This window comes from Entelurus aequoreus, linkage group LG04, assembly GCF_033978785.1.
Source record: "Entelurus aequoreus isolate RoL-2023_Sb linkage group LG04, RoL_Eaeq_v1.1, whole genome shotgun sequence".
In the NCBI taxonomy this organism is placed as follows: domain Eukaryota; kingdom Metazoa; phylum Chordata; class Actinopteri; order Syngnathiformes; family Syngnathidae; genus Entelurus; species Entelurus aequoreus.
In genome coordinates this window covers 60807618-60819870 of record NC_084734.1, presented here as the reverse complement: position 1 = coordinate 60819870, position 12253 = coordinate 60807618, and the positions used below count along the sequence as shown (strand labels likewise).

General features: G+C 40.3%; 1 protein-coding gene across 3 annotated transcripts in view; it reads left to right on the top strand.

The window, feature by feature from the left end:
* The window catches only part of myot (myotilin), a 68888-nt gene that overhangs the window by 40648 nt on the left and 15987 nt on the right, over nt 1-12253 (top strand). For all 3 annotated transcript variants that reach the window (XR_009825944.1, XM_062045406.1, XM_062045407.1), the window contains exons 9-13: nt 8397-8610; nt 8698-9584; nt 10206-10356; nt 10433-10534; nt 10808-10845. Coding sequence is in view for 2 of the 3 variants with exons in the window: in XM_062045406.1 (XP_061901390.1) it covers nt 8397-8610; nt 8698-9584; nt 10206-10356; nt 10433-10534; nt 10808-10845 (1392 nt within the window). In the remaining variant the exon portion in view is untranslated. The remainder of the gene's footprint in view (nt 1-8396; nt 8611-8697; nt 9585-10205; nt 10357-10432; nt 10535-10807; nt 10846-12253) is intronic.

Genomic DNA, 12253 nt, shown 5'->3' with positions numbered 1-12253 from the left:
TTTAACTAAACTTACTGGCCAGATACTTTTGTGCTTTTTTACGGACACCAGCTACACCTGTCAGGACCTTATGGACACCGTTGAACGCCACTAGCCATTTGTTTTGAGTGACTTTCACCACACGCACAACATCCCAGATGATTTAGCGAGACCAGCGGCCTCACCGTGGTTTGTCAGCACATGGAGACAATGCAGGCAGGCGGAGAAGAGAGAGAAAGCAGAACCAAGGCTGCAGGTCTGGCTTAACCTCTACCGAGTCTATATCTCTTCAATGCTAGATCCTGTATGTATACATTGTATATTGACAATAAAAGGCTTTTCCATTCTATATCATGTTAATACTCCACTGCACTGCTTGCTTTGACCCCTTGTAAACAATACGTTACAAGCTACATCGCTAATGTAATAACGTATTATATTACCCTATTTTTCGGATCATAGGGCGCATCAGATTATAAGGCGCACTGCCGAGGAGCGGGTCTAGTCAGGTCTATTTTCATACAAAAGACGAACCGGATTATAAGGCGCATTAAAGGGGTCATATTATGATTTTTTTCCAAATTTAAAACACTTCCTTGTGGTCTACATAACCTGTAATAGTGGTTATTTGGTCAAAGTGTTGCATAGATTATGTTTTACAGACCATTTTCAAGTCGTCTACTGACGGTCGTTTCAGGATGTGCCATTTTGTGGGCGGTCTTTTTTTCGTGGCTCCACTTCGACAACATCTTTTGTTGTACCGGTGTAGCGTGCGAAGACGGGAGTCGACGTGTCAAAAGATGGAGCTAACTGTTTTAATGACATTCAGACTTTACTTAAATCAATAATGGAGCAGAATCTCCTCATCTGTGTCTTACGCCAGAAATGTGTCCGGTGAAAAACCATACGACCAGAACTCTCTAATAACTAAAGTTCTGTGGGTGAATTATGTAAATCCACTACACCGGTAGTTTTTAGAGAGATATAAGTTAAAACGTTAGGCTACTTTGTATTAGAACGGCAACAGTGGCGGATGAATGTCCCATTACACAAATAAAGAGAAAAAGTAGAAGCTTATCGACTACGCCGTCTTCACGGACTAGAATGGCGGACGAGCGCACATTTCAGGTCTTAAGCAGATCCCAAATACACATCAGCAAGTACCAGAAGTTAAAAGTTGGTTTTGTATAATTTTGCGACACAAAACACCAGATAATGGGCATTATGGTGAAACGGGTTAGTGCATGTGCCTCACAATACGAAGGTCCTGGGTTCGACTCGGACTCAGGGTCTTTCTGTGTGGAGTTGGCATGTTCTCCCTGTGACTGTGTGGGTTCCCTCCGGGTACTCTGGCTTCCTCCCACCTCCAAAGACATGCACCTGGGGATAGGTTGATTGGCAACACTAAATTAGCCCTAGTGTGTAAATGTGAGTGTGAATGTTGTCTGTCTCTGTGTTGGCCCTGCGATGAGGTGGCGACTTGTCCAGGGTGTACCCTGCCTACCGCCCAAATGCAGCTGAGATAGGCTCCAGCACGCCCCACGACCGCAAAACGGACAAACGGTAGAAAATTGATGGATGGATGGATGGAAAACACCGGATAATGTCTGCTAATAGGTGCCATTTTGTGGTCCTGAATACACACACCATAACAAATCCCGTATGTTGAATCACAGTACGTCTGACGACGGTAGCCATTATGCTTCGACCATCCATCAAATGGTGCGGCTTTGTAGTTTACCAAAGTTGTACTAAAACATTTTGACGGATGTTTGAGCGCCGTGTGTAATGTTCTATATTCTCAATGGAACATTTAAAGTTTTGATGTTTACTAATGTCATCTTGCAGTCTACACGTATCTCTTATGTTTGACTGCCATCAACTGGTTACACTTATCATTACACCATGTACCAAATAGAATAGCTTAGAGGTCGGTAAGCACAACCAGAATTATTGTGTACATTAGGCGCACCGGTTTATAAGGTGCACTGTCGATTTTTGAGAAAATGGAAGTATTTGAAGTGCGCTTTATAGTCTGGAAAATACGGTACTTACTCGTCCATTGCCGAACACAGGACGCACTGATCCAATTAAAAGTAGTTTTTAGGAAAATCATTTTTTACATTGATAGCTACACTACAAATCGAGCTAACATTTCTAACGTATGATTTACAAATGTCATACTTACTGTTTCATTGTGTCCTTCATGGCTATAAATAGTAGGCACCGAGGCGGCCATTAAAAGTAGTTTTTTGGAAGATCCAGGTTGGTGAAGCGGGACTCTTCGAAGTGGTTGCACACACTCAAAACGACTTCCTCACAGGGGAAGGCCCATTGCCACGAATCATAAGTTAAAGTTAAGGCACCTCTTACTTCAGATGAGGCTGAAAGTTTGTTGTGACTTATGCTGGTTAAAGCAACCAACAACAGCATTTTCATTCATTGGTATCATCTTGGACATGTTGTGGACTACAAACGCTGCTATATACATTTTAAATGGCGGGCTTGTGCAAAGCTCTTTGCCTTTATAGAGGTATCCTCCTGTATAGAGGTATCTGCAGCCATCACAAGTTGGGCAAATTCCAAACGGCTGGTTGAGAGGAAGTATGAAAAAAGGCAAGGTTGTTTGAAATATCTCTGCAATGCATAATTGGTCCCCAGAGCTGTACAGTGCGAGCATTTTAGTCGCATTTTCGACTAAAAATAGGTTGTGCGAGTGTTGGGGGAAAAAAAGTAGCACATGTGTGAATACAGATTATAGCCTTTCAATTACCGGTAGCATTTTTCTCCTAAAATCCATCAAAATTTGATCAAACTAGAGTAATATTTTCACCCATTTGTGTTGAATGTTCGAAATTCATCAAACATAACCAAATAGACAAGTGTGCAAGTGCCACTAATCATGCTGGAAGCTGTATGTGTCCCTCCCTTCCTTGCCCTGATGTGGGATCTGAGGCTTGTGCAGCCCTTTGAGACAGTCGTGATTTAGGGTTGTATAAATAAACTTTGATTGGAATGATTGATTTACTTTTTTGGTAAAGTAATGAGTAACTAGAATTAATTACTTTTTAAAAGCAATTTTCAGAACATAGCCTGTCACACAGCATCATGAAGCAGTTGGCAGGTTGGTGTTCCTGGCTCAAATCTTTGTGTTTATGTCCTATAATAATGTTTACTTATAAAAACACCATTGTTAAAGGGCAATTATTTTCATGTTGCTGTTGACGTTTGAACACGTCCTCTTAAACCAGTTCACTTTCACATTTTGTTCTTTTGTGTTATAGTTAGCTGAAGAACTGAGCTTAGCTAAATGTTTTTAAAGGATATTGGAGATTTTCAAGGTTTTTATTTTTTCTCATCTCAAAACACCTCTTAAATTGGGATCCTATTATGAAAAAACCTACTTTTCCTACTTGTTGGTAGCTGTTTTTGTGTATTTGGTATCCCCACCAGTCCCGAAAATGTTTAGATATAAGCATTGGGGAAGATATTTAGTTACATCAACAGGTATTTCCATATATAGGTTAATTAATGGGCCACACTATATCGGATATGAGTTTTGATCCATATCGCCCAGCCCTAGAAATGTGATAGCAACAGTGCTAGCATAGTTTAGAGATGTTCTCTGTTTAATTGAGCATTGCAGTAGGTCTTATCATGGCATTGTTCATATGTATGAATGCACATGTACCTTTTTTTTAAGTGTTAATAAAATTGTGATATTTAAGACATTTCATAGTTGTCCAAATTTCTTTCTGTGCTACTATTTTTTTATTTAGTAGCACAATGTTACTAGTGGAAAAAGCTAAGCGTACAGCCCTTTTAAGATTTTTCAAACAAGCCGATGATTGTCTGTGTGCAAAGAATATCGGCACTCCTGTTAAAAAGCTGTGCGTAAAGTGTTGAATACTAAACGACACCTTATCCCCGGTGCATGCACTGCTGCACTAACTTGCAACAGTAGTGCAATAGAGTACATTTTTACACACAAGCAAGAAGCACCTCAAAGTTATTGTCGGTAATATTATTCTCTTGTCGTCGTGATCATTATCGTTGTGTTTTCTGACTGCAGAGTCACATCAGGCACATGGCTAATTTAGATGTGATTTGTGTATTTAAATGTGGACGTGGTCAGTGTGTGGCCTGGGGGGCCAGACACTCCAAAATGTGCTCTGTTCCACGTTGCCAAAGACTGGATTAGTGCGTGCGCACACCTTAATACATCTGAAACTGTGGATATCCCTTTTTTTTTTTTTTAGAAAGTAATCCACACAACTCTTAATACATAAAGCCCCAGGTGTGTATGAAGTGTGTTCAGAAGTGGAGTTACGATGCATATCGCTAGCTACTGCTAAAGTTGATTAATTCCAGTAATTGTATTCAAAAACTGAAACTTGTGTATTATATACATTCATTACTCACAAACTATATTTTTTGTATATTTCTTTTAATTTTGATAAATATAACTGAAAACTAATAAAAATGCCAAATTCAGTCTCCCAGAAAATTTGAATATTATTTATAACCAATTAAAAAAAGCTTTTTAGAAATGTTGAACTTTAATTAAAGTATGAACATGTAGAGCACTCAATACTTGGTCAGGGCTCCCTTGTCCGGAACTACTGCAGCAATACGGCGTGGCATGGAGTCGATCAGTCTCACACTCCTTAGGTGTTATGAGAGCCCAGGTTGCTCTCATAGTCGGCCCCAGCCGCCATCATGGTGTGAATGGGTGAATGTGACGTATAATGTAAAACACTTTGGGTATCATTCCAGGTATAGTGAAGCACTGTAAAAATACAGTCCATTTACCATTTCAGCTCTTTTGCATTGCTGGGTCTGGCGTATCGCATTTTCCTCTTGACAATACCCCATAGACGTTTTATGTGGTTGAGGTCAGGCGAATTTGCTGGCCAACTAAGCCACTGTGTGCTGGGGCCAAGTCCTGTTGTTTAGAATCACAATCAGAAATACTTTATTAATCCCTGAGGGGAAATTTAAGCAGCGGGAAGCTTGAAGTGCTCTAAAACTTCCTGGTAGACAGCGGCAGTGACCTTGGGCCACAGAAAACAGTGGACCAACACCAGCAGATGATGTGGCACCCCAAAACATCACTGACTATGGAAACTTTAACTGTAAATCGACTCCATTACACACCGTATTGCTGCAGTAATTCAGGCAAAAGGAGTCCTCATCAATTCTTCAGTGTTGGACATGTTCATACTTTGTGTTCAAACTTTTCTGTTGGCCAACATTTCTAAAAATCTTTTTTTTTTTTATTGGTCACAAGTAATATTCAAATTTTCTGACACACTGAATTAGTTTTCAGTTATAATCATCACCAAATAACATTTGAAATATATATGTGTTTAGTCTGTATTTAATGAATGTATAAAGTTAGGGTGTCAAATAAAAATAGATTTTTGAATGAATTGAGATTCTTCGATTATCAATTGATTCAGCAAAATCAAAATTGATTAAAAAAGAATATATACTTTTTTTTAAATGTGTCCTATCCAACCACTCAGGAAAATCATAAATAATGATAATAAATGATAAATGGGTTATACTTGTATAGCGCTTTTCTACCTTCAAGGTACTCAAAGCGCTTTGACAGTATTTCCACATTCACCCATTCACACACACATTCACACACTGATGGCGGGAGCTGCCATGCAAGGCGCTAACCATCAGCCATCAGGAGCAAGGGTGAAGTGTCTTGCCCAAGGACACAACGGTCGTGACTAGGATGGTAGAAGGTGGGGATTGAACCCCAGTAACCAGCAACCCTCCGATTGCTGGCACAGCCACTCTACCAACTTCGCCACGCCGTCCCAATCATGTTGTTGATGGAGATGCCCATATCTGCTGTACACATTTACTTTAGAAAAGAGTAGTGTTAGATACTTCTGTTGACATTATAAAATGTTTGAATAGAATGGAATCGCTATCCCGTAGAATTGAATCGAATCATGTGGTGCCCAAAGATTCAAAGCCCTATGATATACAGTGTACACGTTTCACTATTTGAATTAAATAAATAAACTTTTTGGTCATATTCTAATTTATTCAGCAGCACCTGTAATGTGTTTATGAGCGAGGGGGAAAGGGTATTAATGGCAGAATGCAACAAATAAAAACATGTACCTGAAACACTGATATGTAAAATTGTCTGTAAATTCTAAAAATAGAAACCAGATACAGTCAAAGTGATTATGCTGACAATATCTGTAAACAGATTTTTTTTCATAATCAATGTCTTTTTTGATTTCTTTTTTTATCTAATCTATTTAAATGGACCTGGCCACATCTGTATTCTACCCCAATAATTTGACAGACAGTATGTGAAGCTTACTTTCCAACCTTTAACAATGGGATTGTAAAAAACACTTCAAACAATCATTTAAGTTGCAAGGTGAGGGAATTTCATCAAGCCTACCAATATTCCAGCTTTTGCAAAATACAAGATGTCAACCTTATGTCTAAATGGGCTGATGTGCATCCTTTTATCAATACATGTCGAATAGCACATTCCAAAGCCTGGTTTCAGTTTTTGAACTTTTATGAATTTGTTAAAACATTTAAGTGAAGGGTATGGTATGTGCTAGAGGTTTTTTTTTTTCACTTGTCATTCTCCCCTACTGCCAGTTAAATGTTTGTACCAAAATAGTCATCTATTAAAAAACTTTGTTGAGTGCCTCTCTTGGTGTCATTTACAGCTGTGTTGCTTCTCTGCTTCGTAAGTTTACTGTAACCACACTTAACAACTAATGTTTAAAGAGATAAGTAACTCTGGGGCAAAACTGACAATGGGTTTTTCAGTCTAAAAAGTGTGGTGATGCAAATTTTAATTAGTACTGTTGAAAAACAGACGATGGATGTTTTTTCTTTACTAAAGCTTGATAAGAACCAAATGGTGTTAATTTAAGTAAATTACTGTATATCTAAATCAACTGTTAGCAATGACCATGTTTATAGCATTGTCCTATCCTGGAGATATTGTTTTTTTCTATACATTGGTACCTCGTTTCCCAAAGCATTGGGAAACCAATACATTTTCCCCAAAAACGTATATAATAAAAAGATATTAACACAAAAAACAATTTTATTAGGAATAGTTATAGTTTTACATGGAGAAGGAAAAATTGGACGGGAGAGCTAAATAGACATTACCTTTGAACTTTGCTACAAGTTCTTTCTTGAACTTAAATGTTTCTCACCTTTGTCAAAGTGCTGGCACTTGCAACTTTTTTGGTCCCATGGCAGCTTATTTTGCAGTCTTATTCAATAAAAAAAAAAATCACAACCTTGTTGTTTATCCATTAACGGAGTAAACACAGATGAAGATAAAATAAATAGAAATAAAGATAATTAAGCTGTTTTTGTATCGATTTTCGTCTAAACTCCCCTGAACACATTTTCTTAGAAGGTTATCTTATACGATTGTCCTGTGGTCTGGAGTGTGTTAAAAGCGAATTTCCAAAACAGGTTGGGGTTGACATTCATAAGAAAATTTACTTGTTCAACATTTACAACCAAAAGTTGACAACCCCTTAGTCACTTGAGTCTCAATCTAATACAAATGATTGACTTTGACTTTGTCCAGTCTTTTCTTTGTATTTCAGTTTTGAATTTTTCTGTCAAAAATATTCCCAATGTCACCGTCATTCCCTGGCGGTATGTCCTCTTCCATGTTGTGTATTGTGTATTATGGTTGTTGCAATCCTTATTACTATGTTTCTTTGTTTTTGTGATCACATTTAATTATGTGAGGTTTTTGGCTTGGAGGACTACTTTCTACTGCATAGCAGGAGCTAGGCAGTGCCTCTCTGAAGGTCTGAGTGGTAGGAATAAAGTGACTAATCGGTGGTGGATATAATCGTTATGTATGTTGTGCTATTTGCGCACAGTGACACACGACAATCACAACTGTTAAATTCCAGATTTGTTTCTTATGTGTAGAGTCTGGAAGAGATAATAAACCATCTCAGATTTAGAAAATCTTTGTGTACCCCACTTAATTTAAGAAGAACTTAACAAAAGAACTACAGAGTCAACCATGGCAACAAAGCTCAGGGAGAATGATTTCCATGTGGGAAGAGAAGGGGGAAGAGAACAGGCTCACGGCCATGTTTTGTAAAAAACATGTTACAAACAGTTAAACTCAGTGTTTTAATACCACGACAAGACTGAGTCATCAGCTGGTGTAATTCTTTATTTGGGCACTTGATTCTGCGTAAAGATACTCGGGCAAATTGACTGTAGGCCTTTGTTTGTACAATAACCTAGACCGGATATGAAAAGCTGGGCAAACCATTTGTGTGAACATTTTCATCGAAAACCGAATCCTAAGAAATGTGGGGCGTAGGAAAACAAAGGTAACGATGTATTTTAAACTGTTGGCCTTTTTCTGTCAGGTTCACAGATCCCCAGCTCGTCAACCACTCTTCTGAGGATCACTTAGTCCACAGTCAGGAGGAAGAGTTTGCTCTGAGCTTTGAGGGCAATCAGTCACCAGGGTTCACCATTCACACACCCAGCCCTTTGCCTCCATCTTCTCCACAACCTCCACAAATCAAAGAAAAAGTCCCAACACCCAAGCTATTTACTCCAAGCAAGCTCAGCTTCAATGTAAGAAATTATCATAAAACTGTCATCGGACCCACTCCTTATAGTTCCATTTTGTTTACTTGCTGTTCATGCTCTTCTTCTGTCCAGCCCTCCCAACCAGGAGGCAACAGTATGAACCTGTCAGACCTACCTACCTTCACTCCGAGTACCTTCCCTCCCAGTGCTTTCAACTATGAGCGGCCAAGACATTTTATTCAGTCGCAGTCAGCCTTCCAGGCGCCCAGCTATGACAGTGTGATGAGAGAGGCTCAGGAAAACCAGAATAATTCCCAGGAGACCCAAATGAGTTCCAAGCACAGTTCAAATTTTGCTGAAGTGCAAGGTCTATCTAGAATGTCTTCACAAAGCAACTCCGTGTCAAGGTCCTTGTCTCAGCCTCAGTCGCAGTTTCAGTCAATGAGCCTCGGTCATAATCAAACACCAAATGGGACAAACAAGTCTTCCCCCTCCTCATCCGGTCTGAGTTCCCCCACTTTGGCTTCCTCTGCCGCTCATCTCAACTCCTTTGCTGCCTCATCCTCGTCCCCTAATTCACGCAGGACCATGCGCTCTTCCATAACCCTCACCCCCAGTGTCCCGAGTGCCTGCGGCTTTGGCAGCGCTACCCTACCAGCCAATCAGGACACCATGTCAGCTCCCGCTGCTTTTCTCTGCTCCGTTCTGCCCTCCCAATCCTCACAGTCCTCCTTCTCAACCTACTCTTCCAAACTGTCCCCTAACGCCAACTTTCCCCCTTCTTCCACCTCCCCATCCAGGTCTCCACTAGCTCCTTCCAGCCCTTGTCTCCCTATGAAGGCTGCCCCCTCTCCATCCTCCCTCCCACAACAGCCTTCTCCGTTGTCCCCTTCCTTCCCACACTCCAACCTTTCTCCCACCTCCTCTTCACTCCCACTACCCAACACCTCTGATAATCATAACAGTGTTCCTCCTGCTGTGGTCTCCCTGCCAACCATCTACAAGGGGACATCTAACACGTGAGTAAACCTCAGATTCACAATCACGTTCATTATTATACACCTGCTAAGCAATGGTTGTTCAAAAATCCATAATAGATCATGCCTTTCCATGGTCCAAACCAGTCTAAAAATGACTGTCTCCATGTCCCTGTACAAAAACCTAATGGCTCTGAATGTCAAGCTTGTTGGCTCACAAAATGTTTTGTAAGAAGCAATTCTGTTACTCTTCTCTCAGTAGGAACATACATTTAAACACCAGTTAAACACTCTTGTGTTTCCTCGATTATCGCAGAGGGGTTACGTTTCAGAACCCCTGTAGTAGATGAATTTCCGTAAAGTAGGGACGATTTTTTTATTTTAGAGTTTATATGAATATTATTTGCTTTTAAAGTCTTTACAAGCCTTCCACACAACTTTCACACACACTTACACTTTATATGATCTTTAAACACTTCATATACCTTTTGTAATTTTTAACTTGAACCCTATAATGGGACTCAAATCTCAATTGTAATTTAATATCTGCGATGCACTGAGACCGTAGGATGTAAACCCCAAAGTGGGATACTCTCTTCCAATGACTGAATGAACAGACACAATTATATATTTTTACCTCTTGTTTTTCCTTTTTTATCCCAGTCTTCCTAAGCCCATTCTCAAGAAGACTGTAGCTTCTCGGCCATCTTCTTCTCGCTCAACAGATGAAGACATTCAGGGTTCGAAAGATGCTCTCATCCAGGATCTGGAAAAGAAGCTACGCTCAAAAGAGGCCAGGAGAAGAAACAGCCAAGTTTGTGATTTTGTCTTTCAAACATGTTAAAAGAAAAAATCATGTATCAACATAAGGTTTGTTTTACATTTGACAGAAACTTTCCTATGAGGAGCGTATGGCTCGAAGGCTGCTAGGTCCAGACAACGCAAACTACATGGTTGACCAAGACAGTCTTTCAGACTCACAACTTGACCAGGTGCTGATAAATTGTCTAAAGACAGTGGAATGGTTTGTTGCAGCGATTGGCATGTATATTGCTTTTGCCCAGCACCTATCAGCTTTCAGCATTCATTATGTTAATAAGAGGCTAAATAAGAGCCAGTTTCCCTGTCAGGGCCTCTTGTGCCTGTTTTTTATCCGCTTTCTGAGAATGACACTATGGTATTGTCGACAACAAGCCTATTGTTTCTGACACACACACAAATTCAATGTGAAAACCTGCAATTAACCAAATGGTTTTCTGTTGCAGCCAGATTCACCAGAAGGAAGACACACTGGGGGTCTATGGTGAGCACAAGTATATGGTTATTTACTTAATTGTGTTTGGACTTTGGGAACTGGGGTTGAAATTAAATTCCTTGGCATTATTGCGGCCCGTTTTTGGCCCATGTCATTAGGTAGATCTTCTTAGGTTTCTGCTGTCTGTTTAAAGGCCTGCTGAAACCCACTACTACCGACCACGCAGTCTGATAGTTTATATATCAATGATGAAATCTTAACATTGCAACACATGCCAATACGGCCGGGTTAACTTATAAAGTGCAATTTTAAATTTCCCGCTAAACTTCCGGTTGAAAACGTCTATGTATGATGACGTATGCACGTGACGTCAATCGTTGAAACGGAAGTATTCGGACTCCATTGAATCCAATACAAAAAGCTCTGTTTTCATCTCAAAATTCTACAGTATTCTGGACATCTGTGTTGGTGAATCTTTTGCAATTTGTTTAATGAACAATGGAGACTGCAAAGAAGAAAGTTGTAGGTGGGATCGGTGTATTAGCGGCTGGCTCCAGCAACACAAGCAGGAGGACTTTGACTTGGATAGCAGACGCGCTATCCGACGCTAGCCGCCGACCGCACGGATGATCGGGTGAAGTCCTTCGTCGCTCCGTCGATCGCTGGAACGCAGGTGAGCACGGGTGTTGATGAGCAGATGAGCGCTGGCTGGCGTAGGTGGATAGCTAATGTTTTTAGCATAGCTCTGTGAGGTCCCGTTGCTAAGTTAGCTTCAATGGCGTCGTTAGCAACAGCATTGTTAAGCTTCGCCAGGCTGGAAAGCATTAACCGTGTATTTACAGGTCCACGGTTTAATAGTATTGTTGATTTTCTGTCTATCCTTCCAGTCAGGGGCTTATTTCTTTTGTTTCTATACGTAGTTAAGCCCGATGCTATCACGTTAGCTCCGTAGCTAAAGTGTTTCGCCGATGTATTGTCGTGGAGATAAAAGTCACTGTGAATGTCCATTTCGCGTTCTCGACTCTGATTTTCAAGAGGATATAGTATCCGAGGTGGTTTAAAATACAAATCCGTGATCCACAATAGAAAAAGGAGAGAGTGTGGAATCCAATGAGCCAGCTTGTACCTAAGTTACGGTCAGAGCGAAAAAAGATGCGTCCTGCACTGCACTCTAGTCCTTCACTCTTACGTTCCTCATCCACAAATCTTTCATCCTGGCTCAAATTAATGGGGTAATCGTCGCTCTCGCTGCTGGTGTAAACAATGGGGAAATGTGAGGAGCCTTCAACCTGTGACGTCACGCTACTTCCGGTACAGGCAAGGCTTTTTTTATCAGCGACCAAAAGTTGCGAACTTTATCGTCGATGTTCTCTACTAAATCCTTTCAGCAAAAATATGGAAATATCGCGAAATGATCAAGTATGACACATAGAATGGATCTGCTATCCCTGTTTAA